This window comes from Xiphophorus maculatus, chromosome 18, assembly GCF_002775205.1.
Source record: "Xiphophorus maculatus strain JP 163 A chromosome 18, X_maculatus-5.0-male, whole genome shotgun sequence".
Lineage (NCBI taxonomy): Eukaryota > Metazoa > Chordata > Actinopteri > Cyprinodontiformes > Poeciliidae > Xiphophorus > Xiphophorus maculatus.
In genome coordinates, this window is record NC_036460.1 from 127501 (window position 1) to 154618 (window position 27118).

General features: G+C 41.4%; 2 protein-coding genes across 4 annotated transcripts; one reads left to right on the forward strand and one right to left on the reverse strand.

Moving 5' to 3' along the window:
• Nucleotides 1-8053: 8053 nt before the first annotated feature.
• ostn (osteocrin) lies at nucleotides 8054-11864 on the forward strand. Its single transcript, XM_023350727.1, has 5 exons — nucleotides 8054-8078; nucleotides 9016-9105; nucleotides 11002-11234; nucleotides 11331-11441; nucleotides 11535-11864. The coding sequence occupies exons 2-4, from the start codon at nucleotides 9016-9018 to the stop codon at nucleotides 11416-11418; spliced, it is 411 nt and encodes a 136-aa protein (XP_023206495.1). The 5' UTR covers nucleotides 8054-8078; the 3' UTR covers nucleotides 11419-11441; nucleotides 11535-11864.
• Nucleotides 11865-13587: 1723 nt separating this feature from the next.
• On the reverse strand, nucleotides 13588-26751 carry iws1 (IWS1, SUPT6H interacting protein). Of its 3 annotated transcripts, XM_023351770.1 has the most exons (17): nucleotides 26536-26751; nucleotides 25517-25599; nucleotides 24293-25013; nucleotides 22292-22357; nucleotides 21979-22195; nucleotides 21850-21907; nucleotides 21672-21778; nucleotides 21445-21595; nucleotides 21231-21313; nucleotides 21020-21149; nucleotides 20174-20291; nucleotides 19984-20095; nucleotides 18989-19045; nucleotides 18399-18455; nucleotides 17810-17921; nucleotides 16948-17099; nucleotides 13826-13907 (listed from the first exon to the last, which is right to left on the reverse strand). In XM_023351770.1, exons 1-16 carry the CDS (start codon nucleotides 26564-26566, stop codon nucleotides 16974-16976), a joined length of 2229 nt encoding a protein of 742 aa, XP_023207538.1. In that variant the 5' UTR covers nucleotides 26567-26751; the 3' UTR covers nucleotides 13826-13907; nucleotides 16948-16973. The 3 variants fall into 3 exon arrangements, with proteins under 3 accessions (XP_023207537.1, XP_005808333.1, XP_023207538.1); XM_023351769.1 differs by lacking the exon at nucleotides 16948-17099 and having other exon boundaries at nucleotides 13588-13907; XM_005808276.3 differs by lacking the exons at nucleotides 16948-17099; nucleotides 18989-19045 and having other exon boundaries at nucleotides 13588-13907.
• Between the last annotated feature and the right edge of the window lie 367 nt (nucleotides 26752-27118).

Here is a 27118-nt window from a genome sequence, read left to right on the forward strand (position 1 = left end):
ATCACAAAAACTCACCGGAAAGCTCATGGAAATCTTCCATTTCAACGGCTGTCATGATTCTCATCGAGTCAAGCTAAGCTAGGTTAGCTCAACAGATCAGCGTTAGCCCCACCCCCGGCCCCACTCCCGCCCCCAGCCCCGCCCCTCCACTTTGATTGGTGAGTTTAACAGATAAAATTATTTCATGTTGATGCTGCAGGAACAGAACTATAAACCAATTAAATCCACATTTAATTCATTATCTGCATGGGCTGTTATAATTTTTTATTTTAATGATATTTAATACATTGCATGAATTATTAAAACATTTAATTAAACTTTTTTTTCACGTTATGGTATATTGAATGATTTAATGATATATAAATGATAAAAATTCTGTCCCGTTTGATCAGGAATCTGTTTCATAAACGATTAGAGTGAGAATTCATCTAAAAACTGTTTTTTGTTCCGTATAAAATTGAAAGATTTAAGCTAACAGTGTTTCTCTTTATTCAAACCATTTGGTAATTTATTTGTTTGGAGTTTGGTTTGAAACCAGCAAACAAAAACATGTTAAAACGCGTTGTCTGGTTTACGCACCTGATGATGTCACCGTGGTCCTGGCCTCTGATTGGCTGACTGGGATCGTGTGTCAACGTGCGCCACCACTGAAGCGTGATAATAGTTTGGACAGAGTTCTCCCTGGTCAGTGAAGTGTGAAATAAAGGCCATTTCCTCCTGTTTCTGTAGATTATAATTTAACCTCAGAGCAACTGCAACCAGAAGAACGATGAAAAACTTGAACGTCTTAAACTCAAAGATGGAGAGAAGCATCTACTTCACAACTAAACTCGGTTTAAGGTGCTTTTAAAAACAAGCTAATTCAGAAAATAACAGATCACTGCAAGTCCAACATTTTTCTGCAGGAGAATCTGATTAATGATTTCCAGAAGTGTTGGCTCAGGGCTGAGCTTGATTTAAATGGGTTTTTGTTGTCAGAGTAAAAACTCCTGCAACTTTTACCAAATATGAGGTCAAATCCAGGTTCGCCTCAAACTTGATCAAATTAAACAATAAAACTGAAGTTTCCTCATTGGCATAAAATCTATATTATGAAAAGTTGGTAACTTTGTTCTAACAACAGACGGTTCCTGAGCGATTCCCTCCATTCATCCTCAGCGCCTCGTTATCAGAGTCTCATATCCATAACCTGCTCTGCATATTTCCATCTACGTAACAGAAATAATTTCGTCTTTTCCTCATTCACAATGTATTGATTACTGCAACTCTGTCCTTTCTAGAAAAAGTTTTAGTCATACACCGACATATTCAAAGTTTTCTGTGCCTGGAGGCACTTTAGGCTATGGTACTTAGCCGCTAACATACCTTTGCTAGCTAGCTCTCTGTTTTACTTTACCAGTTTGCTGAGTGACGTTTGTTTTGGCTTTCTTCTGTTGCCAACCAACATGATGCTAGCTGCATTGTGCTGGACCCCAGGATAGACACTAAAAAGTTAGCTAGCTAGCTCGCTAGCTTACATCGTATGCAAATTTACACACGACGCAAATTTGTCAAACGGAAAAAATACAACAACAAATAATGATAGTAATAAAATCAACTTACACAAACCAGACAAAAAATAACAATGAGGATAAAAAATTTATTTCTAATTTTAACATAACTTTTTACTCAGATACAGAAAGTTAAATTTCATCTGTCAGTTAGTTTTCATCACACAAAGAGCCTCCAATCAGTGATCTGGTGTTTAGGAAAGAAAGAGACTCTTTAGGCTCCTGAGACTCTTCGACCTGCAGGCCTGAAGAGCCGCCAGGGCGGGACGGCCGGCCGGCCGGCTGCTGCGGCTCCAAGTCAAACAGGGAGCCGCTGAGCTGCGGCCAAGCCTCAAGGGGTCACCGCCGAGCCAACAGGTCCCGTTACCGTGGCAACAGTAACGGGACCAGTTACGGGAGCAGTAGTGGACCAGGCCAAGAGAAAACCTGCACAGACTGCAGAGTAACATGGTTTTTCTGCTGTTGGTTTTCATTCATCTCTGGAATAAAAAAAGTTTAGACTGAAAGTCAGTTTCTGCAAAAGTTAAAGAAACAAGATGAGTCTGGTAAGAACACAAGACCAACACTGATCAGGAGAACAAAACTGGCTGCAAACAAAAGCAAATAACTGCAAAACAGGAAAACCTCAGACTAGAGCAACAATATAAGACGAATAAAACAACAAAAAACACAAATGCTAACTGAAGAAACAAAGGTTGAAACTTACCAAATAAGAAACTTTGGTTGATTAGGCAGAGAGTGGAGGTGGAGCTGATCACAGCAAAATTACCATAAAGAAACAAAAAGAGAAACAAAAAGCAAATCGAGGCTCCAGTCAGCGCAGCGTCCAGGAGGCCGCTGGCTTCACCTGCCAATAACACGCAGCCAATCACAGGACAGCTTCAGTTCAAACCTTCACTCCTCCATCTTTGTTCAGCGTTTGGTGTTTCCAGAAACCGCCTGAGATCTCTGGACAGACGCTCGCTGACATCAGCAGGAATAAAATGTTTCCACTTCATGTTCATCAGGTTCACACAGGCTGAGGCTGAAGAGACACATCATGTCTTCATCAGCAGCTTCTGTTTTCTGTTGTTTCTCTTGAAAACTGACAACAAAATAAGAACAAGATCAACACAAAGATCAGATTTTCATACAGTTACATTTAAAAAGCATCCATACAATAACTGGAAATGTTCAATAATATTTCACTTACCCTGTGAACAAAAATCCACAGACTGACACAGAAACGTGTCAGTCACGTTTCACTTTAGAAACAGAAGTATTTATTTTATTTTAATATGTTTTACATGCTCTGGCCATTTTCTGTTGTTGAAAAACTTACTAATGTTTTTCTGAATTATTAAGAAACAAACTAAATTTAGGATGGAAAAACTTTCATGTTTGCTCGAAAGAAAACATGAACTGAGTTCAGCTGCTGCGCTGTGCTGCCACCGCCTGGCCGCCGGATGAACTGCAGCTGGCAGAAAAACAAAAAACAAATTACATAAATAAAAACTAACCAATAAATACTCCCATCAAATAAATGAATGTACCTATACATAAAAATAGATAAATATAAAAATAGCATCTATTTGGTAAATCAGTTGTATTTATGTATTTTATTTGGATGTTAATAGAAAATGTCAGAGGGAGCTGCATGGTGTTTTTGTAGCTCTAGAGAAAGCAGATGACAGGATTCCTAGAGAGGAGCTGTTTTAGTCTGCAGTAGCAGGGAAACACGTCAGACGGTGGTGAGGTGTGCTGGAGGAGGAGTTGAAGGATCTCTGAGCCGTTCCTGTTTGCTGTGTGATGAGCAGCTGAGGTTCAGCAGGAATAGATGGAGACAAACGACTCGCTGTTCTCGACTCCTGAAGGGAAAAAGCTGAAAGTAAAAGAAGAATTTCATAACATTTTATTATTTTGTGACCATTTCATTCAGTAAAAATATTTCATGGGCTTATTTCACTTTTTGGTTTTATGTTCTTGCGTTTCACTGAGAGTGTTTTTTTTTTTGTTCTGTGCTTTGGGACTGAAATAATAAATGAAACAGATGAATTAAGTTCCCATAAAATTTTTTGTTTCAATTTCACGGGGAAATGTATTTATTGGAGTACTTATTGATTATTTTTGGGACAGTATTCATTCAGGTTTGAGCTGCATATCTTCCTGTGATTCTCTCTTTGTGCTCCAGCTTTTCATGCAGCATGTTGTTGTCAAACCCTGAAGGGTCAGAGGAGCAAACTGATCAGGTTTAGGTTCCTTAGCTCCTCCTGGAGTCGATAAGAGATTTATGAAGTGTGTGTAGGGCCTTGTCCATCTCTTAGAAACATTTAATTTCAGTTCATGTTCAGGAGCTGAGGAGACGTCTGTTCTTCTGTCCTGTTGTTTCAGCTTTTTTCCTCTGGATTTGTCTGTTTGGGACATTAAGTAAACCCGTCTGTTTCGGTTCTGAGGCCTTCAGGGCTGCAGACACAAAACGAAACTCGGTTCCTCTGCTGAGATCTCAGTGTGTTTGTTTCCATCTGTGAAGAGCATCAGGTCACAAAGCTGAACAGAGAAAAACTAAAGCAAACGGCGTCAACCATCGAAGGAGCTTAAAGATCTGCTGCTGGATCAACCTGCTGGTTCTGGTTCTGTTCTGCATCAGAACCAGAACCAGACATGGAGAAGCAGCTTTCAGCTTCTATGCGCCAGGGATGTGAAACAACCTTCCAGAAAAGAGTAAAACAGCAGAAACCCTGAGTTTCTTTCATCCAGACTGAAACCAACTGGTTAGAGTTGCTATGGAAACATAATCAATGAAATATTGATTGATGCCACTTGGAAATTTTTAATGCTTCATTTGTTGATTTTTATGTTTTTGTGATGTAAAGCACTTTGAACAAATAAAGTTTGATTTGATTTCCTCCAGCCGCTTCAGTTCTTAATAATCTGTTCCGACGTGTTTTAAAGCAAACTGCTCCCTTTGCCTCCTTGCTGCAGCGCAGCAGGAATGTTCTGCAGCGAACGGCGAGTTTCTGACCCTCTGCTGGCAGCGCAGACGGATCGATGGAGCTGGGAGGTTCTGTTTTGTCTGAGGTTTTGCTCCTGGTTGACTCCAGGTCAGATCCACAGAGAGCCAAGGATCAGTTTTCAGCGTGAGAGCAGTCTGGGTAAACAGGTCTGGGTCAACAGGTCTGGGTCAACGGAGGAGGCCCAGGAGGCGGAGGACGGCGGGAACATCCAGGGGATCCTTCACTCTGGAGACGAGAGCCACCTGATCTGTGTGAACATCACGGCTGCAGCGTCAGCAGCGCAGGAGGGGAAACAAACAAGCTTTCTTCTCCGCTCCGAGAGTCTCGCTGTGATTTACGGAGATGGTCGGCCAAACGCTGCTTGGGGCTGCACAGTGGCGCAGTTGGTAGCACTGTTGCCTTGCAGCAAGAAGGTCCTGGGTTCGATTCCCGGCCGGGGTCTTTCTGCATGGAGTTTGCATGTTCTCCCTGTGCATGCGTGGGTTCTCTCCGGGTACTCCGGCTTCCTCCCACAGTCCAAAAACATGACTGTTAGGTTAATTGGTCTATCTAAATTCTCCCTAGGGGTGTGTGTGTGTGAATGGTTGTTTGTCCTGTATGTCTTTGTGTTGCCCTGCGACAGACTGGCGACCTGTCCAGGGTGAACCCCGCCTCCCGCCTGGAACGTAGCTGGAGATAGGCACCAGCAACCCTCCCGACCCCATTAGGGACAAAGGGTGAACAGAAAATGGATGGATGGATGGATGGACCTGCGTCTGCCTCACCACCCCTCACCGCCACACTTCATGGCAGAAAACTTGTTTTTTGACAATTTGTCGGCATTAAAGTGATAATTTACAGGCTTATATCATAAACTTCAATGAAAATCTACTAATAGAAAAGTCAACTCACTCTGACTGTTAGAAAACTGTTTTGGTCTCACATTTAAAGTCACATTTTCATTATTTATGAGCTGAAAACAAAAAAATTTGTAGGTTTACCAGAGAATCCGTTCCTGCTCAGAGGATCTGAACATTTCCAGACAAAAGCAGAACCGCCAGGCTCAGGAAGTTAGATTGACAACCACCACCGCATGCAGCAGTTTAAGGATCGAGACTTTACTTTGTTTATACACGTATGTACTTTTATGCATTTGTAAGTGGCTCTGTGTTTATTTGGTATGAAGATGATGAGAGATGAAGTGTTTTGTTTTCTGCAGACTTGTTCAAATAAAAAACTTCCAAAATAAAAGAAAACAGCAGCTCCAAGCCAAACAGGGAGGCAGCTGCAGCTCCACCATGTTCTGGATCCCTTTATGTCCAATGTTGGACCTGAAGTCGTGTTAGCTCTTTAACGACCGTTAAATCGATGACGTTAGCAAAGATTCTGGTGAAACAGCCAAACCATGAGTCACCAGCTACTCTTATAATACAACTCTGAAGGCAGGTAGAGTGAAGTTTAATGTTCTTATTAGTTTAAACTCTCAGTTTCTGCCATGCCAGATGAATTATGATGCTTTTGCTCCAGGAGAGCTGCTGTAAGGTTGGCTGCAGTAAAACATTCAACATGGAGCTCCGCTCAACTCAGGTACAGCAGGTACTCAAGGTAAGTAATTCATCATTTTAAAAACTATTTTCTGCCTCACAAAATATTCCACTGAAGAATCTTTCTTTGCACCATCGAATTCAGAAGTTCAACAAAAGAACCAGCAGTGCTAGCTTAAAACTTAGCCGCACTAACACTGAACTACTTATCAAAAACAGCAATAAAGCGCTATACCAGTATCGTAAATAGTAGCAGCTAATGCTAAAGCGCTCTGTCAACATTGCATTTAGAGGACAGCTTCAGGGTCATCGGAGTATTTCTTAGATGTCAGAAGTAGATTCATGTTTGACTCTAGAAGACTTTGGGCTACAGATGGACTCATTCATGCCTCCCAGCTGCCATCATTCCTCCACCACCGTGCTTCACAGCTGGTATGAGGCGTTTGGTTTCCTCCATCACGGTTCAACATCTCTACGTTGCTCCAGAAGTCAGATCAGACCAAAACTTTGCGGCCATTTTTTTTAAGGAGAAAGAGGCGTTCTCTTTCATCCCTAACTGTCCTATCGTGACCTTTAACCTTTAGCCTGCTAACCGAGGTCTACAGAGTCGTAAATGGAGCCGTTGAGTTCATCTGTGAGCTTCACGCTCTGATGTTGGGCTCAATCTGTTGGGATGTCTGAGATGTTTTGCTCTCTGGAGAATGATGGACTTCAGACGGTTTGGGCATGACCTTTGACCTTTTCCCAGCTGCCTTTCTGAGATCACTCCTGAGATCTTTCCACCTTCACACACATCTGTATGTTTCAGAGAGGCAGCGACTGAGACCATTTCTGAGGATACTTTGTTCAACCTTTAATGTATCCTGTTTCTATGGCAACAGGGAGAGGTGCAGGATGACATCACCTGGAGAAGGTTGTCAGTCAGTGAGCAAACGGTCAGATAAGTCCTTCCCAACAACTTCTTTAAGTATTTAAAACGTTTTCTCTCGTTGGGTTTAATAAAAACACTTCATCAACTAGACATTGCAACTTCACTTCATCAGTGTAAAGACTCTCTTGACTGGATTCATCGCAGAACTTTGAGGAAAAGTCACAAAAAGCATCAAATGGAGCCAAATAATTCAACAGAAACCTTCCAAAACAGTTTGGTTACCTATAAACACAGATTACTGAATCCCGGTGGTGGACACACTGCCGCTAATACGCTGAGGGCAGAGCTCATTTTTTTGTTTAGTACTTTAGCATTACAGCAACATACGCGTTTCAACATGGTTGTGTTTAGCTCTTTAGTTTTAGCTTCTACATGTTGGTTTAGCGCTTTAGCGGAACTGAAGCGTAACCCTTACAGATAGATGTATAATGACATATGAAACCCTGTGGAGTGCGACATACTATGTTGTGTTGTTAGCAAATGGTCGTATCAACAAGGTTAAAATTTGAGCATTAGCTTCTGTTAAATACCTGTTTTATTTTTTTCTGCCTTTGGAAACAGTTTCTCTTGATGTCCAGAGGTTCCTTGATGTCATAAGTTAAATTTGATTAAACGAAGATTAAACTAAAAGTTTCTGGAGCTTTATGTCTCAATGTTTTCCCTTATTTCATAAAATACTGATGCAGTCACTGATCAAATTAAGTGTGTAAACTGATGGTGAAAGGTTTGAGTGCAGGTCTTCCTGCGGGGATATCTGATGCCTCCACATCCAGGCGCTGAGGGAACGGCCGTGCTGTTGGGAAGCAGACGAGAGTCCGAATGTGTTTATTTTAAAAGCGGACTTCCAGGAGGAGGTGAGGTGTGACCGATCCCAGGAGAGCTCTTTAACAGGTAATGGACCTGGTGATCAAACATCTCACGCAGAGTGGAAAAGAAGCAAGGGAAGTCATTATGTCACAGGAGGGAAGGGTCTGGATTGGACAGGAGGCTCCTGAGCAGCTGCTATAAAGCCTGAAGCTGCAGGAAGACACGGAAACACAGAGAAGACGACGGACAGCAGAGTTTTATCTCCAGAATCAAGGTACAAGCGGCATGAAACTGGATGAACCTGCAAAAAAAATCACTTTCTTCATTCCAAATGTTTTTACTCTAAATGCCTAAACTTAAATTTAGCAAATGTTGAATTTCTTAATGCTTCTGTAGACTGTCAGTAAGAAATTTTCTAACTATTGCAGTGCTCCTGCTTTGTAACACTTTTCTTGTTTAAAGTTGCTGTTTTCTGTATAACAGTACTTTGAAGGCATCTTTATTTCTGCATAAAAATCCAAGCTGAAGCAGCTAAACGTGGCAGAAATAAAACAGATCTTGAGAGGGCAGGTTCTGGTTCTGGAGAAGGTGAACCTCCTGCGTTAGGCTGCAGGGAGGAAGCTCTGAGTCCAGCAGAACAAGGAGTGTGTGCATCACGAGGCATGTGTGTGTGTTTTATCCGGATGTGTGATGGAGGGAATGCAGCAGCACGCGCATCAACGAGCGTGTAAGTGACGCTCAAAAGGCGTTTATTTGCAGGAATGGAAAGTGCTAAAATTAGAAGATGTTGCTGGACAATAAGTTTGAGCTAAAAGTGTCCCGCTGTCTGTGGGAGCCAGTTGTGTTTGAAACCATGAATGGGAAGGTTAGCTCAGGTTTTAATCAGAGGATGTTTTAAAGCAGAGATTCATTCTCTCTCCTGCTTTTAGGTTCTGAATAATAGTATCATTATTCAGAATGATGTGAGGCTGAAATATTTTTACTTCATTTGCAGAGAAGAGAAATTTTAAAGTTTGTTTGGGTTAATTAAGTCTTTGGTCTGTTGTTCTTTTGGGTAAAAATTTTTTTTCTTAACTTTTTATTTTATTTAGTTTTATCGCCATAACCATGTTCAGCTGTGCAGGTTGTATTTTTTTTTATCAGGTTCTTAAATTCGACTGAGCTCAGAGTTTAGTTGTCAGCAATCTGTTGAGATTCATTGTTGTGTTCAGATGCAGCTCTGCAGCCATCTTCTGATCATCTGCCTGCTGTCCATCATCCTGCAATGCAACGTCCTTGGAGTCCAACAACAGCCGGCTCAGGTCAAGACACAGAAACACACATTTCTAAAAGAGGAACCAGAACTAAACCAAACTAACCTCAAGTCAGTGTCTGAAGCATTAGAATCAGGGCGCTAGTACGGGGTTCATCCTCCAACCGGGGGGGTTGGCAGTTCTATTAGCAGGTCAAGCAGAATTGCATCGAGGAATCTCACCTTCCCAAGGTTAATTTAAGGGCTAAAATTTTACATATCCTCTAAAAACATCCATAAATAGGCTAAAATTAAAATAATTATTTGGTGTCACGTTACACAGAATAATCTGTTAATAGGTGAACCATGAAAAGGCTGTGGTGCGCTGAACTTATCAGGCATTTCTAGACAGCTTAACACATGGTGTTGTACATACTGAAAGGTCTGCAAGGTATCCTTCAAAAAAGACCTGTAATGTATGAATTAAAACATAAGATTTCACTTGTTATTATGTTTCTAGAACGTTTAAAAGAAACCAGAGATGCCCTTAATCAAAAAATATAAAGCAGACAGATGGACGGATAGATGGATACATAGAGCTGGGACGTTGACATCCATAAATGTGATGCATATGCAACATCCTGTGCACTCACAACTAAAGATAAATAAAATACCCATTTAAATTAACTGATATAGAGACCTTTTTAATCTGTATTTATTTTATGTTTATGTCCTTAAATTATAGAGATCTTTAAAATGATGTAGAAATGCCATAAAAAGGTTCAAATAAGTACAAAAAGCAGAAATGTCCTCATAGTTCAGCATGTCCTCATAATGCACATTTGTCAAGCAAAAACATTTCTTGACAAAGGACATTTTCCTTTGTTATAGAAATGCATTTGTCATGTGAAAATGCCTCCACAATGCATAATCTGTTATTAAGTGCCATGAAAATGTAATAAAGTCCTGAAAATATATATGTCCTCACAAACCAGCTGGTCCCCATAAGGAAGGTATATTTTCATGAATCAGAAGAGTCTTCAAAAAGTGAAATAAACTCAAGCAGATTCTCAGACTGGTATGAGCAGATTAGTGTGGCTCATACTCACTTTAGTATTTAGTAAGTCACATTTTCCATAAAGTGCTCTTGACTGATCAGACAGAAGATCCTGAGGGCCAAAGCAAGCAGCTCCTCCTAGGTGCTGGTATCAGATGGTGTGAAGCAGCAGGAAGAAAAGCAGAAATCTGTTTTCTCCTCAGGCTATTTTATACCACATCTGCTGGAGTCTTTAGAGACGAACAGGAAGAGAGAAAGTCAGAAGCTAACTCACACTACAACAAAACCAAAGCCTATCAGGAGGAGCTGGAGGCTTTTTCCATCCTTACTCCCCATCCCCCATCCTCCAACATAAAATTTAGGTTATTAACTAACCATTCAGTTAGCAAGCTATAAATCAAGATATAAATATAAATCTTTATCTTGATAATTAAATGTTTATTTTGAAACTATGAATGAATTAGATGGTGTAAATATGACTAACTTAATAACCAGTTTTTTGCTGTTAATTTCTGTCTTTGCAACCAGCACCTCTATCTATCAGCCGGGGATTTTCTGATGTTCTCTGCCTCTTACTGTCCCTCAATCCACATTAATCAGGAACCTTTCAGAGGGAAGATTATTTGGTTGCAACCTATTAGTTAGACTTTGCAGGAAAATGTTGAATCTCAGAAACTCAAAGCAGATTATTTATATTCAGAGTGTGAACTACTTCCATATTTTATCTTTTAGGATATACTCTGTTCAATTTTATCCTCTGGAAATTTAAATTGTTACTCAACCCAAATTCCCTCAGTAAAAAATTAATTTTTTCTGTCATGTCGGTTTTATTTCTTCGCTGCTAATTCAAAAGAAGCCAAACAGGAGGATTGTTGTTGTTTCTTTTAAATTAAATCAACCCTTTTCCAGCACATAGACGGGGCCGGGCTGAGGACACTGGCCGTCCTGTGGCGCCATCCAGGAAGGATGAAGCCCAGACTGGAGCTCAGCGCCAAACTCCTCCGAACAGACGACCTGGTGATGATGATGGAGAATGATGTGACTGAGCCCAAGAGGAAGAGAAGTTTCCCTGGGAACAATGCCCCGCTGGACCGGCTGTCCATGAGCTCCATGGAAACCAGACAGGGCAAGAAGAAGCAGAGGTAGGACTCACCTTTCCCAGGTGAATTCAACAGATGAAGGACAGGTGAAGGAAGTTTCACCTTCCACTTATCTTGATGCTCTTCTTTTCTTCCCAGCAAGGTGGTGGAGTCGCCACGGCGACGAAACAATCCGCCTCCCATCGACCGAGTCGGAATGAGCCGTCTACCAACGACTCGAGGATAGCGAGGACGCCCTCATCTGGACAGGTGAAGAACTGCACATGACTGTGTCTATTCAGTAATAAATGTCAACAAAACGTCTCATTTTAAACACAGGAATCCATTTTTATCTCTCTTCAGTCGAATCTCTGCATAAATATCAGCCTACCACCTGCTGAACCACGATGACTGATCACCTCACCTGGACACGCTACAAATGATGGTGCATTCAGGTGCAGCTCAGTAAATTCAGGACCAATTCTTAGTCTTAAGGAGAGACAAACTTCTTCACAAAAACACAAAATTCATGACGACATTACATCATTTCATGCATTTTAATGTAATTTTCCATCAAACACCAAAACTAGCAAGTAGCTTAAATCTGCTTTTATAGCTCGCTAAAGAAGAAGTGAAAAGAATCGTATCGAATTATTTTAGGCAAAACTTATGAGAAATACCCAAAATATTCAAATAAATGCAACAACAAAGTCAATTATGATCAAATATGAATGTTTAATACCAGAACTGATTCAAATGATTTGAACACTTTAAGTCCAACAATCTACCTTCGGTCAAATAATGTGATTCATTTAGAAAAGCTCATTTTGGTGCATTTTTTGGGGCAACATTTTATTTCTACCACAGTTAAAAAAAAAACAAAGAATAAATAAATCTTTCACAAAATGTTAATTAGCTACAGATTTTTAAGATTTATTTTACACTAAATCATCAGGTCTACGTTTATTATTGCTGTTAATTTTTACTGTTAGGGCTGATCTTGGATCAGACTTTTTAGCTCCACCCTAACGCACCATCTCCGGCTCTCCCTGCTGTCACCTGACGGGAAGCGACTGCCGCCTCGACTCAAAACGTCCGACACGACTGGAGCTTTCTGCTCAAGTCTCTTCTTCATGTTGCAGCTGCACAGCAGGGCGCATTTCTGCTGCAACATGGAAACACACCGATGGGAGGCTGGAGCCGGTTTCCACTACAACGATGAAACTTGTTTGTTCACCAAGCGATGTTAAAACTGCCAAACAATTTTTTTTAAGTTTTCTCTTATCAAATAAAGTCAAAATGTATGTAAATTCATAAGTGTCCTCTTAAAAAGCAGAAAACCACGTTAACCAATGTTTAACTTTTATTTGAAACAGTTTTCACATTGTCTTCCATTCTTGTAAAAAAAACATTTTTACCCCATTTATTTTAACATATAGGATGAAAAGATGATTTTCTGTATCTTGTCACCACAATGTGAAATTCAGAAGTTTAAACTGTATGAACTGAAAGTCACACTGCATAGCATTTTAAACGTTATCACATCTTTAAAGAGTAACTAAACACAAAATTAACTTGTTTTGCATTTAAACTGTCAGAAACTGTCTTTGTGTTTGAGTCCAAATGTTTGAATTTTTATCTAGATTTGCTTAATTCTGCAATAGTGGCCTAAATCTGTCTCAGTTCTGCCCTCCTTGGGTTGAACAGTGGTACTGCACTTAAGTTTTCCCATTGGTTACAGCAGTTCAGTTGATGTTTGGCTGAAGCTGTAATCCAGTTTTCCTCATTTTAAAAACCTTCCTGTTAAAATTGAAAAAGATTTTCAAATGTTTTTCTCTGCCTGTGTTTAAATGTGCATAATAAAGACAAAACGAAGCAAGGAGTCATCCGTTTGGGTTATTTGTCAACCAAACACTGAAAAGGATTTTGCACATTTGCTTCATTAAAAGAAAGGCATTTTTTCAAAGGCAGTTTTCAAATCATCACCTTCTTAAAAATAATGGCCTATTTTATCGTTTTCCAAAAGTGATTTTTGTACAAAAAAATATAGATATATATATTTATATACATATACATACACATATATGGCAAAAAAATAACATTTTGGGATAGTAACAAAATTATTTTAGGTTTGGTTGGACAAATGTATTCTCAGTTTCAGAGACAGGATGTGAGTCACGCTCTTTCAAAACGCTTGCTTTATTATGTTCAATATATTAAATAAAAGCACAGAGCCTGTAAATGTTTCAGTTACCCTAAATGAAGGCTAACAGACTGAATCAGGCGTTGCTAATGGCTAACAACCCAAACTAGCTAAACTTTGGCTGATATTGAAACAGTTTCAGGTTTAAAACGTGTTACAGTTCCTGACGGTTCACCAGCTCCTAAAGCTAACAGATGAAAAACGGACGGCTGGTGACATCATGATGGAGAGTTTATTGAATTTGTTCAGAGAGCAGAAAAGTTTACAGCAGATGATCACATTCGTTAAGAAGCCCTTAGAGAGGCAGAGCTGGACCTGAGGAGGGAGCGACTGAGACGGTTCAGGATAACCACTTTAAAACAAAAACACGAAGAAGAAATCCTAAAAAACTAAAGACGGAGACTGGATCAGAGTGGCATCCGGTTTCCTTCCACGCTGATCTTCACAGCGTGACCAGTCTTCGTCAGCCGCCGGATGTCCGCAAACCTTCGCATCTGTTTATCGACCCGGGACAAACCCTTCTTCACCGGCCCCTGCAGGAGGAAGACAGGAAGCAACAAGCTTAGATTTCAAAATAAGAGCATCACCATAGCTCTGAACAGGGTTCCTACACAGTTTTCAGGGAAGAGTTCCAGATTTTCTTCCAAATCTGGGAAGAGTTCCAGATTTCCAGAGTTATCCATCTGTAAACTCACCATAAACTCGACTAGGCCTAAAATTTCGATGTAAACATCAAGACCGAAAGAAAAAGAAAATAGAAAGAACAAACAAAAGAAAAAGAGAGGAAGACACAAAGATATATAGAAAGGCAGGAAGACATAAAAAAAACAGGGAGACAGTTAACAGAAAGAAAGTAAGAAATAAAGAAAGACAAGAAGACAGAAACATGGAAAGAATGAAGATAGCGAATAAAAAGAAAGAGGAAAAAAGAGAAAGACTACTGTCCCATTTATGCGCTCTTCAGTAAAACCGTAACATTTAGTTGCGATCCAACCGCTCATATTCACGTCTCCAGTGATTGGACTCTCTGACTCTAGTGATTTATGAAACCAGGTTTCAGAGTGGATCGTTTCAGGCGCGTCACCGCAGGAGGTGTCAAAGCGCACATGTACAGAATGGACAGCTGCTGGGTTTGGTTTGTTCATGCATGGGCAAAAAAAACAAACCCAACAGCGGCTAGCATCGCACAGCGAGCTGCTTAATGTGTTCAGTTTAACACAACTTGTTAAATTAGCATTAGTTCATTAGAGACGGGTTGCTGTTTTCTCAGGGAGATGGAAGTTAAGGGTCAAAAGCACATGAGGGTTTCAATGACATGCTAAAATCACAGCACCATCTAGTGGCCTGGCATGGCAGCTACAGCGGATTCAAGGTGTCTAAATGTGGAACTTTGCCCCAATCAGCATCTGAACATACCAGCAGCTTCCAGACAGCGGCCTCCTGGAAACAAAGACTGATTGTGTGTAGGAACCAGTGTTGTATAGTAACGAAGTAAAAATACTTCACTACTTTACTTAAGTATATTTTGGAGTACTTCATACTTTCCTGGAGTATGAAAATTTTTGATGACTTTCACTTTTACTTCACTATATTTCCGAACTTAATTGCGTACTTTTACTCCGATACATTTTCAATGTGTGGTTTAGTTACTTGTTACAAAAAAGCGAGAGAGAGAAACAAAGTGTTTTGATCCCACCTACTGATTAGCAAGTAGCAAGCAGGCTACCGAACAAAGTCCATAGCCTGCTTGCCTGGGCTTGTTCATCACCACCAATAGGATACACCTTCTTCTTCTTCTTTTCTATTATGGCGGATCACAAGCAACTTTAAGGTGCATACCGCCACCTACTGTACATGAGTGTGTAGCAGCATTACTTCACATCTATTAAATTCTATTTTTTAATTTTGTATTCTTAAGATAAATAAACAATGCTTTCCTTAATTTGTGAATATCTGTTATGTTTCCTTCATTTCCTAATATACCTTTAAGATTCCATTCATGCCCTATATTTCTAACTATTCTCTTTAATTCTTCCATTTCGAGTTCATTTGACTTACAGTTCATCAATATGTGTTTTACATTTTCTTTCTCTCCACATCTCTCACATTTATCATTATTTTTCCTCCCTATTGTATAAAGCATGTCATTTAAGTAGGTATGACCTACTCTTAATCTATTAATTATTATTTCTTCTCTTCTGTTTCTTTCATTAATGCTTCGAATTTGAACTGACTTTTGTACTTCATATAATCTTCTTCCTTTCTTATCTTCATTCCACATTTTTTGCCATTTCTTGATTTCTTTACTTTTAATTAGGATACACCTGTTTCGCTTCTCCCATTAAACACAAAGCAAGTCTCGCAATCAGTAGCAGCCACATGGAAATTCTATCTTACAAAAACTCCCCGTCCAACTTGAAGAAACACATCGAGGTAACGTCTTATGAAATGGTTATAATCCTCCTGTTTCAGTAACTATAGCTTGGTCACTAGACACTACTGTATTGTGAAATCTTGACCACAAATGAACTTTGTTTGGCATTGTTTCAGTTCCATATGTGGTGTATTTAGCTTAGGCCTAATGTTGACTGTATCAGGCTACCTAGACTCCTCTGTTCAAGGGGGACAGAAGCCATAGCGATAGCAATTTAGACTAAATTTAACGAATATAGGAAAGGCATGCAAGTTCAAAACCAGGTTTACAAAAAAGGTCTCCCTCTTCAGATGCCAATAAGCTGCATTTCCCTCCCAATTCTTTTGCATAATGACCAGTTGTGTGCACCACCTACTGATTGTAGCATTGACTGATTCACTGATTTGTGAAGTAGAGTAATCGTAACAGATCTTTTTCTTCATGTTGGCCGCATTTTCTGTACTATTTATTTTTCTCATTTTCAGCACTGACCTTACTTGAAGGGAAAACTTAAGGCTTACAAAAACTTTGTATTTTCTGTCCTGGAGGGTTTACTAAGAAGCTGGTTCAGTTGTAAAGCAGGTTAAGTTAACCTTGTGCTATAGGTAAAGCACCTAATTTTCTTAACTAAATGATGCCTGCAGGTATATCTATTAGCAGGTTTAATTTTGCCTGCACTTGGTTGGGTACATTATTTTAAGTGTATTTGACAAGTTTACCAAAATATAAAAAATGTCATTCAAACTGCATTTGCTTTGTTTTACTTTTTACTTGTACTTTTCATTACATTACTTGAGTACATCCATTTTTACAGTAATTTCCATACTTAAGTACAAGAAGTTTCAGATACTTTAAGACTTTAACTCAAGTAACATTTCAGTCAGTGACTTGGACTTTTACCAAAGTCATATTTTGGAGAGGTACTTATACTTTTACTTGACTCTGAGATTTCAGTACTTTATACAACACTGGTAGGAACCCTGTGTCTGGAGTTCTGATCGGATCAGAAACAGTAGCTTCTGTTAGTGGAATCAGCTCAGCTCTAATTGAAGCACAACCAGCAGTCAGACCAATGAGCTCTGAAGTGGCTGAAACTTCACTTTATCGACCTGATTAGTTCTACGTAGTCGCTGCGCTCCACACCATGCAGACAGACTTACTGCCCCCTGCAGGCGAGCAGCAGGAGCTACAGTGGCATCCTGTTCCCCTCTATGCTGATCTTCACGGCTCCCTGCGGCCGCCGCAGCTTCCTCTGCTCAGCGAAGCGCCGCTTGTGCTTCTCCAGCAGGCTGATGGCTTTCTTATAACCACTCTACAGAGGACCAATCAGAGCTCAGCAGCACACCTCACCTGAGTCACATCGTAACAACCCGCAGGTGAGGTGTCGTCTCTGCTCTACGAGGTTCTGTCCTTCAGTGACGGGTTTTATTTTGATGGTATAATCTATTTTATGTAAATACCTACAAACTACATAAGCAAACAGTTTAAACAATCAAAGAGAAGTTACAGGTCTAATTTTTACCCTCAACTGTTTCTATCCTTTAGAGATGAACTGATTGTTTTATTCAAACAAAATTTATATTCCTCAACCAGATAAATGTACTTTAAAATATGTTAAGTCATGAATGATTTTGAATTAAAGTACAGACAAAAAATAAAAATAATCTTAACCCAAAATGAAAAATATAAAAATACATGAAAAACAACAGAATTCTGTCTAATATAAAAATTAAATACCAGAATCGATCTGGTGTCTAGAGCAACAGAAACTGTAAAAACTTGCAATTAAAATGTATTTTCCAACTTTAATATGAAGTGTTAATATTTTAATTTTATTTTTTTTCAAAGATTTCTAACAGTATTTGAATAAAACATGAAGTGTTTGGTAATGACCATTAAATAATAGCAACTGAGAGAAAGGTTATACTTTTACTCAAATTTACCTTTTAACTTCTAAAACTTTTATTGAACATTGTATATTCAAAATGATCCAGAATAAATGCGTTTTAAATGGAAACTCACCCTGCTGGAATCCCCCTCCACGTTCCATTTGGGTCGGACCACATAGTCCTTGTTGGAGGGCATCGGCACCCGAGCCCGGGCACAGAACCCGGGATCACCGGGTCGCAGAGCTCTGCAGGTCAGAAACATCAATAAGGTTCACGTCAACTTTTTAAAAAAAATCTGAGTGATTAGTCACTCAATCTGTTTGTGAGATGAGTAAATTCAATTATATTCAAATTAAATACATCAAAATGAGAACAGATTTATAAATTATAAAAAGTGAAAAAAATTAAAACAAAAACTTCATAGTTAATTTAATAAAATGAAAAATGTATAAATACATTCAAAATAGAAAAGAAACATTTTATAACAAAATCAAAAAACTTATATGTACAAATAAATGTATTATAATTAACATCAATACTAAAAGATTTTAAAATAAAAGTCTTAAAAATATATGTATAAAAACCCCTAAGATTTCACAAATAAAATTTTAAAAACAATTTGTAACAAAACAAAATATTAAACAACGTAAAAAAACCACAGAATTCCTAAAAATATATTTCCTAATTATATTTACAATAAAAATAAATAGTGATGCACTGACTTTTCCTCCCCGGTGAGCTGCTTCTCCAGGTCTCTGCGGGGCGTCTGACCTCCAGAGCTGCAGACCAACACAAATACAAGCTCTGCTGTAATATTCAGATTCAAGCCGCCACACCCGGGCTTCCTCCTGAAGCTCCATGCTGTTATCAGCAGGCTTCACCTCACTGCAGGTTAGTGAAGCCATCAAAACCTGGAGCCGGTTCCGGTCCGATTGGCCTGCAGCAGAAACTCTGCACCACGTTTTAGTGTCACTGAGCTTCACACTAAGGTTTCTAACTGCTGAGAATGTTCCTGCCAGAAGGCCAGAAGGTTAAGATCAGATTGAAAATTATTTCCATCCTGAGAGTCAGTTCCTCTGTGCAGCAGCGCCCCCTGGTGTCTACAGCTACAGACTATTCATCTTAATTATTACAGGCTGTAAATCCAGAGTGCCCCCTGATCGTCCGTCTCTCTCAACACAAACATTCCTTATTTTATGGCTTCTGGATCGGTTCTGCGGCATCACTAACATTCATCTTCAGGCTGCAACTGCAAGAGGAGCTGCAGCAGAAACACACGCAGCGCAAACATGCAGCGGCTATGGGACTGGACCTGGTTGGTGGAGAGAAAACGTCAGGTTCCTGCGCCCTCTCCACCTTCTGAGGCTCACTGGGGGAGGAAGGAGGACGAGGGGGATAGATGGATGAGAGGAAGAAACACACACACACACATTCCTGTTTCCCTATGCTTGTGTGGACTTGCATTGGCTTCCATTAATTTCTGTAGCCTAACAGAGGTCTGCCAAAAATATATATTCACATTAGAATCATGATTACTATGATTCAGAATTGATTTAAAATGTCCCCAAAATCAGTTTTTAAAAAATCAAACGAATGCGCCATCTGTTGGCCTCCATTTTGTAACAATGCAGAGGATACTGCAACATAGGCATGGTTGAAAGCTCCAAAACAAAGAGAAAACTACAAAAAACAAACCGAGAGATTCCACTGGAATCGTCTTTATTGTAGGAAAACATATTGACTGATTTTTTTTTCCCCAATTCCCAGGAAGACCAAGCTGCTCATGAGCTTCACGGTGTTCAAGGTTCACAAAATGAAGATAGAAACAATGCAAATAATAGCCAAGGTACAGAGCTCTGTGTAGTGTGTTGTGTGATAGCTCAGAAGTTAATGTTGACATTTAAGTTCAATTAGCATGCAAAAATTATGTTTTTACATTGTGTGAAAATGGCAAAATGTCCTCACAAATAGACATGTCCTCACAGTTTTGGTTGTTTAAGTAGGTCCTCACACGATAGCTAAACAAGTACACAAACACACACACAAGAAGGATAAATTTACCTCTCTGGGTTTCCCATTAAAAACATCTGACCAGCTGAAACCAGAACCTCCTGTCACATCATCTGACTACCTGCCAGAGTCGACTACCTGCTACTGCCAGTCAGAGATCTCTGTGTGTGTGTGTGTGTGTGTGGGTGAGTGTGTGTGTGTGTGTGTGAGTGTGTGTGCGTATGTGTGATGCAGACCTTGAAAAAGCCTCAAAGCGATATGGTTTAGTCAAAGTTTGAATCTTATTTCTGTTGCTACCTGAGCCGGCGTCTCTGAGGCGTCTGCTGGTCCAGATCTCTCTGCTGCCGCTCTTCCCTCGTCATTCCCTTGTAGTTGGACGTCAGACCAAAGATTGGCCGCGACCATTCGTCTGGAAGGAAACGGACCAGAAACATGTCAGGAACATCTGGACTTCCTGCAGTTGGTCCAGAACCGGGTCAGGTCTTACTGATGAGCTTCAGCGCCAGGTCTTTGTTGGCCCGGGATTCTTTGGGATGCTTGTAGAGGAACATGACGGCCCGTCCGATCCCGCTGTGCTTCAGTGTCTCCTGGCTGACGTTGGGGAGCTGCAGGAGGACAACAGGACGTCACTGGGGTCCAGAAGACGTCCAGTCTGTCCCCAGTCCGTCCCCACTTCCAGTGCTAAACGGTCTTTAGAAATTATTTTAGTGGTCTTTGAGGGTGTATTTGCATTGTTATGGTATTTTTATTAAATTAGTCAACAATGGTCTCAAACAACATTACTGTTTATTGCAATAATTTCTGGTACAATTAATCATCGTGACAAGCCTAGTAATGAATACTCAGAAGAAACAGTTTCCAAAAAATATATTAAATTATTGTTGAACAACCACTGAAGGGAGTTTTCTCCCAACTTTTGCTGTCGCCATTTTGCGTAAGGATGAGCATGGAGCGCCGTAACGAGCAGACAGAAACTGCTAAATTCACATCAGTTTGAAAGGCTAATAAACAGAATCATAAAATGAAAAACTGAAGGATACGTCTAAAATTTCAGTAAGTTTTCATTTTATAAATGAATGATATAGCTGCAGTTAGTTATAGTTTTTCCATTAACATTTTTATTTATTTCAGTTAACAAAAATATTTTCTGTTTCAGTTTTTGTTATTTTTAGTTAATTATAATAAAATATAATATCCCATTTCGTCCCAGACCATCCCAGTCCCTCCCAAGTCCATCCCAGTAACTCCCAGTTCATCCCAGTCCCTCCCAAGTCCATCCCAGTAACTCCCAGTTCATCCCAGTAACTCCCAGTCCGTCCCCAGTCCTTCCTACCTCCTGCAGGATACGCAGCAGCTCCTCTCTGATTCGCAGCGCCGGCAGCGATTTGTCGGGCAGAGGGCTGATCCACTCCTTGATGGCCGACATCACGCCGCTGTCGATGAACGTCTCCTTCAGGTCCTGCCTGGGGGACAGAGAGGACGGTTGTCAGACTGAACCGGGTCGGATCTGGTTCTGAGGTCCAAACAGAGTGACAGAAACTCACTTCTTGAGGTGCATGACGACCTGCGGCAGCAGGGTGAGCTTCTTCAGAGCCGGCTTCTTCTGGCTGTTCAAAGTCCGGTCCTCCTGGTCAACAAACCAGTCAGGAGCTCGGCTTTTATTATGAAAGGATGGCAGGCGAGGCTAAACCTGCTAGGCTTTTATTGTGAAAAACAGTTGGGACTAAACATTCTAGGCTTTTATTGTGAAAGGCTGACCTCTGCGGCCTCGTTCATCTTTGTGATCATGGCGCTTACGACGTCGTCGGCGTCGCTGATGAACGTTCCTCCGTCTCGATGCCTCCTCTTCCGACTGTTCATGGCTTTCCTCTTGGCTAGCATGATGTCGAAGTCAGACATGAAGCTAGTGCTGAACACACACACACACACAGGTTTAGCACCCTGCTGGGTCCACGCAGCACCGGGCACCTTATGGGGACACCTACTCCTGGCCGCTGCGGTCCACTCCTTCGTCAGAGTCGGACTCATCGGCCGCCTGCTGCTGCTGCTTCGGCTGCTTGCTGTCGGCCTCCAGCTCCTCCTGGTTGAAGCCCTGCAAGAGGAAGAGGAGGATGAAGAGGGGCCGATTCCCGATCGGTTCCAGCTCCAACAGCGGTACCTTACCGTGAACTCCTCCTCTTCCTCATCTCCAGACTCTCCGAAAATGTCTGCGATCATTTTCCTGCAACACATTTAACTCTGGGTCAGCTGCAGTTCCGCTTCCTGTCAGCAGGAGTCAGTGTTCAAACTCACTCCTCTTCGTCATCCTCGCCGGAGTCGCTGTCGCTGCCGAACAGCGCCTTCTCGTCCTTCTTCACCACCGCGGGTTTGGACCGGTCCTCTTCGTCGCTGCCGCTGTCTGACCCAAGCTCCCTCAGCTTGGCCGCCAGGCTCCGATCCGGGCCGACAGAGCCGTCGCCGCTGCCCGAGTTCTCGTCGTCGTCGGAAACCGCCCGGCTCCTCTTCGCCGCTGAGACACAAGGAAGTGGACAGATGAAACAACTGGATCGGTTCTAGAGTTCTGGGATAACGAACCCGGTCAGAACAGAACATCAGACTAACTCACCTGGTTTATCTTCCTTCTCTTCATCCTCGTCTTCGCTGTCAGACAAGATGACCTTCTTCCTCTTCACTGCAGAAACACATGAAGAGAACCTCAGAACCACCACAAAAGCCCAATTCAGATGGTCCAGAACCAGTAATTATATACACACACACATAAATATATATATATATAAATAAACACACTGGAAGACTACTGTTGGGTGCAAGTTGTGCTAAAAGGAGTTAGCCTAGCAGTGAAGCTATGCTAGCCTATGTAGCATCTGAATGCTAAACATGCTAATGTTAGCGTCCATATAGGCCTGTCACGATAGCAAATTTTGCTGAGCAATTAATTGTCTCAAAAAATTATTGCGATAAACGATAATATTGTCTGAAGATCTTTTTACACTGATTTGATGGAAATGATGTAATAATGCATGTAATTTCCTGCCAAAGATAGATACACTTTGTTTTCAAAAGAATATTTAACACTGGAACTGATAAACAAAATAAACAAAACAACCAAAAACAAAATGGATTCTCAGTCTCCATTAACAAAAAATGTACTTGATAAAAACTAAACAACATAAAGCCAAAGTGGAAATAAATACTGCATTCAACCAAAAGAGTGCAGATTATGAAGTCTGTATATTATGTTGCCCTTCAGTAATAATTAGATTTAAATAGAGAAGATGGGCACATCGACTACCTGATGCAATAATTCACACTACATGATTTTTGCTCCTATTTTTCCCCTTATGACAATCTTAGAACGTTGGTCTTTCTAAGATTGTGTGGTGTGTTACTGTAGATCATCGTTGCCGCTCCTAAATCAGGGATTTTCCGACTGGGAGCTTTAACTCCACCTGTTGAATGTGACAGGCAGCCAATCAGAAAGCGAGGATTCTCCTCTGTGCTTTCTGAGGGGAAATTATGGAGGGGAATCCCAAACAGCTGACACCGAGCAACCCGAAGTCCAGCGGTCATTGGAGATGATATGTGGAAACAACATTAATGTTTATTCAACATGCAAAGAATATAGAAATGACAAGAGGAGGAGTTGGAGCGAAATTGCTACTGCAGTTGATAAACCCGGTAACTTTTCAGCTGTTCTTCGTTACGTGACGTAAATAGGTTCTAATGATTTTCATTCAGTCAGGACTTTACACTGACACTAGCCACATGCATTGCAGGTAGATTGTAGTAAAGCATTGATTAATGTCTGGTTTTAAAATTAGTTCACTGGACTTGTAGCCATTATTTTGTAACCATTGTTGGACACCACACGGCAGGAACGAACCCGATGGAACCGTTATACCTAGGATTTCTGTCGGCTAATGTGTGGTCTGTCAGGTTTTGAAAATGGGCCAACAATCGGCCGACAGATCTAAGATCGGGTCGTCTGCTCTGGGCTTTACACTAAGGAAATGAGGTCAGAGGTCAGTAGAGAGCACCGGAGTTGAGCTTTTTTTCATTCAGTGTCATTAACAGAAAGAGAAAAAGGTCAGAAGAGACGATAATGCCAATAATTGAAATGACGTCAATAGTTTTAATTTATCGTACGATTAATCGAGATTAATCGATTTATCGTTTATCGCGACAGGCCTACGTCCATATTTCTAAAGAAGCCCAGGATGATCCAGGCTTCCTGAACCACTTTGCTCCAATCTGATGGTTGAAGAACCTGAAGAGTAAAATCTGTAAATAAATCTCTGGTTTTGAGCTCATGTGGATATTTATTCAATAATTTTGCAAGAAAAAGGTTTGGAAATTAAAATGTTGCTGATTTTGTCAATATATTTTGGATTAAATAATTCCAGACCCTGACGGTGACGGACAGCAGTCATTAAACGGCTCGGACTGTCCGACTCAGATGGACGGAGACGGAGCTGATTGGACTGAAAGACAGGAAGTTCTGTCGGATTACAAACTGGAGACGTCTGTCTGCAGCATGGTGGTGGCAGCATGATGATGTGGGATGTGATAAACCCCTCCAGATCAGTTCTGGCTCTGATGTCCCTACCTGGTTTGTCGTCCTCTTCCTCGCTGTCATCTCTCTGTTGCTTCTTCTCTCCTTCCTCGCGCTGCTCTTCATCACTTCCTGTTGCAGCCTTCTTCCGCTGCCCTTCGTCCTCTTCATCCTCACTGTCGGATTGCATCACACCCTTCCACTTCCCTCCCCCGGTCTCCTCCTCTTCCTCCCGTTTACCCTCATCTTCCTCGTCAGAGTCTATCGGCGCCACCTGGCGTCTGGCGGGTGGCTCTGCGTCAGAGTCACTGTCGGAGTGTTGCCGTGGAGACGATGCTGGCACCGGTTTGTCCTCTTCATTGTCGGAGTTGCTGCGGGCGCCATCTCCTCTGGGGGCGTCCTCCGGCTCAGAGCTGCTTCCTCGGCGCTTGGCGGGAGACGACACGTCCTCCTCCTCCTCTCCCTCATTGTCGGACGCTCCCCGTTTGACCGGAGATGACGCCTCGTCCTCCGAGCCGCTCTGCCGTCTCTTCCTCAGCGACTCCTCCTCTTCCTCGTCCGACGCACTTGCCCTGCGTTTCGCTGGAGAGTCTTCATCGTCGCTGTCGCCGGGCCGACGAGGCTCTGCCTCCGAGTCGCTCTTGTCTCGGCGGCCCCCGGGGGCCTCGTCCTCTGAGTCGCTGTCAGCCCGGCACCGGTCCTCTGCGTCCGAGCTGCTGGCTGCTCCACCTGTTTCCATGGCAATGGTGGCATCTTCGTCGTTGCTGCCGTCGTCCTGCAGAGAGCACAACGTCAACACACCAACTGACATTAAACAGCAGAAGAAGAATCAGCCAGCAGGTCGAGCTCAGCTCCTCACCACCAGACTGCAATACTTTCTCCTACTACTCTCCACTTAGATTTATCATTACTGCATTTTCTGCACTTTGTTGTCATCAGATGTTGACGTTACGCATGGCTGGAATAAACAGGAAGTAGAGATGGAGGTTCGGACTCTGGTCTGACAGACCCACCAGCGTCTGGGAGCGTTCGCTTTGTGTTTCCATCTCCCTTTTAGAGCATTAACTCTTTCTCAGAAAAGCCAAAAACCACCACATATGAGGTTAAAAAACAACAACTTTGTTTTGCAAAATGGTTTAAGTTATTTTGAATTACCATCAACTTATTCTAATGCGATATTTCAAAATGTGCATTAAAAAACGCACTGGAAACGCATCTGGTTCCCTGGTTGGAATCAACCAGGACATTAATAACTCATAACTAATCGCCGGTTCTGACCTCAGACTGCCGGCCGTCGCTCCTCATCTCCTCGCCGTCGGATTGAGGATGCTCATCCTGAACCGGAGTCCCGCCCCCATCGTCTGGAGACAAACAGAAGAACAAATCTTCAGCATCAAACAAACTCAGAGATTAAAACTTCACATGTTCCAGAAACAGCAGCTCCACTCAGAGAGCCGAGGATGACGCTCGTTCATCACAACAAAGATAATGAGACGTTCTGATAGAATCTGGTCTGATTAGATGTTCAACTCTCTGAAGACCTGAAGTTTACCGACTGAAGGCTTTCTGTTGCGCTGATTAAATCTGCAGCACAAACCAACGTTTTAAGACTTCAGATTTTCCTGTCCAAACAATTCATGGATCAAAGGTAAAAGCATTTCAGTCAACAACAACAAAGTGTCTTCAGTCAGAAACTTCTTCAGAATAGCTGTAATACAGACTGCTACAGGAGATCCGTCCTCCCAACAGTAATCAGCATCAACAATAACTTCTTGAATAACCTTGAATTAAATGAGTTACAGCAGTTTTTAATTTTCCTTTGGAATCAATACAGCATTTCTGAATTTGAATCAAACTCAACAGAGAGAAGAAGAAGATCCGCTAGAACCAGCAGCTGAACAGATCCAAACATGATCTTAGTGACCAGAGGAGAAACAATCATGGCTGGAAACTTTCACAGTCAGTGATGCTGTGGGCTAGAGGTCAGAGGTCAGCCAGGATGTGAACGGATCTCCCTCCAGAATGACCCAGGCTCTGCTGAGCAGCAGATTTCAGTCATGAACCGCTGATTTACAGGAAAACCTGAAAACTGACTGAGGAAGAAACACGTAACACGCAAAGTTTAGATCTGAAAACAAGCTCCATCAGAACCGGAGCAGCTAACTGAACATAGAGCCGGGTCCAAACTTCAGGACCAATACTCAGGAACCGGGATGAAACCCGGAAAACCCCGAAAACGAAAAGCATTTTATGGGCGAGCTCTTAAGTTTGTCAGCCGAGAAACAAAGCGCACTTACCGGACATAAATTCCTCCTCTCCTCCGTCCATCTCTCAGACGAAGACAGACTCCGGTTCCAACCTTATTGGGCGGACTGGTACCGCTTTACTGGTTTTTAGTACCGCAGCTGGAGGGAAAAACCGAAAACCCAACAGAGAAGAGTAAACAAGACGCACATACACCAGAAACTAGCTGCCGTTAGCACACCGACAGCCAAAATGGCGGAACCACCACCGTCTGCGCATGTGTGGTGGATTACGTAATTTAGTTCTGTTCTTTTGGTGCTTCATGGTGAAGTGCAAACAAGCATTAATGTGTCCTACCGCCACCTATAGACCTGGAGGAAAGGCAGTGGAACCAAACAATTCTTTTTTTACATTTTTGCAAATGTTTTCGCAATTATATATATATATATATATATATATATATATATATATATATATATATATATATATATATATATATATATATATATATATATATATATATATATATATATATATATATATATATATATATATCTTGTAACCAGGTTGCTATGTATTGCAAATTTTTTTTTGCTCAGGTCCCTCTTGAAAATGAGATCTAGATCTCAACGGGGT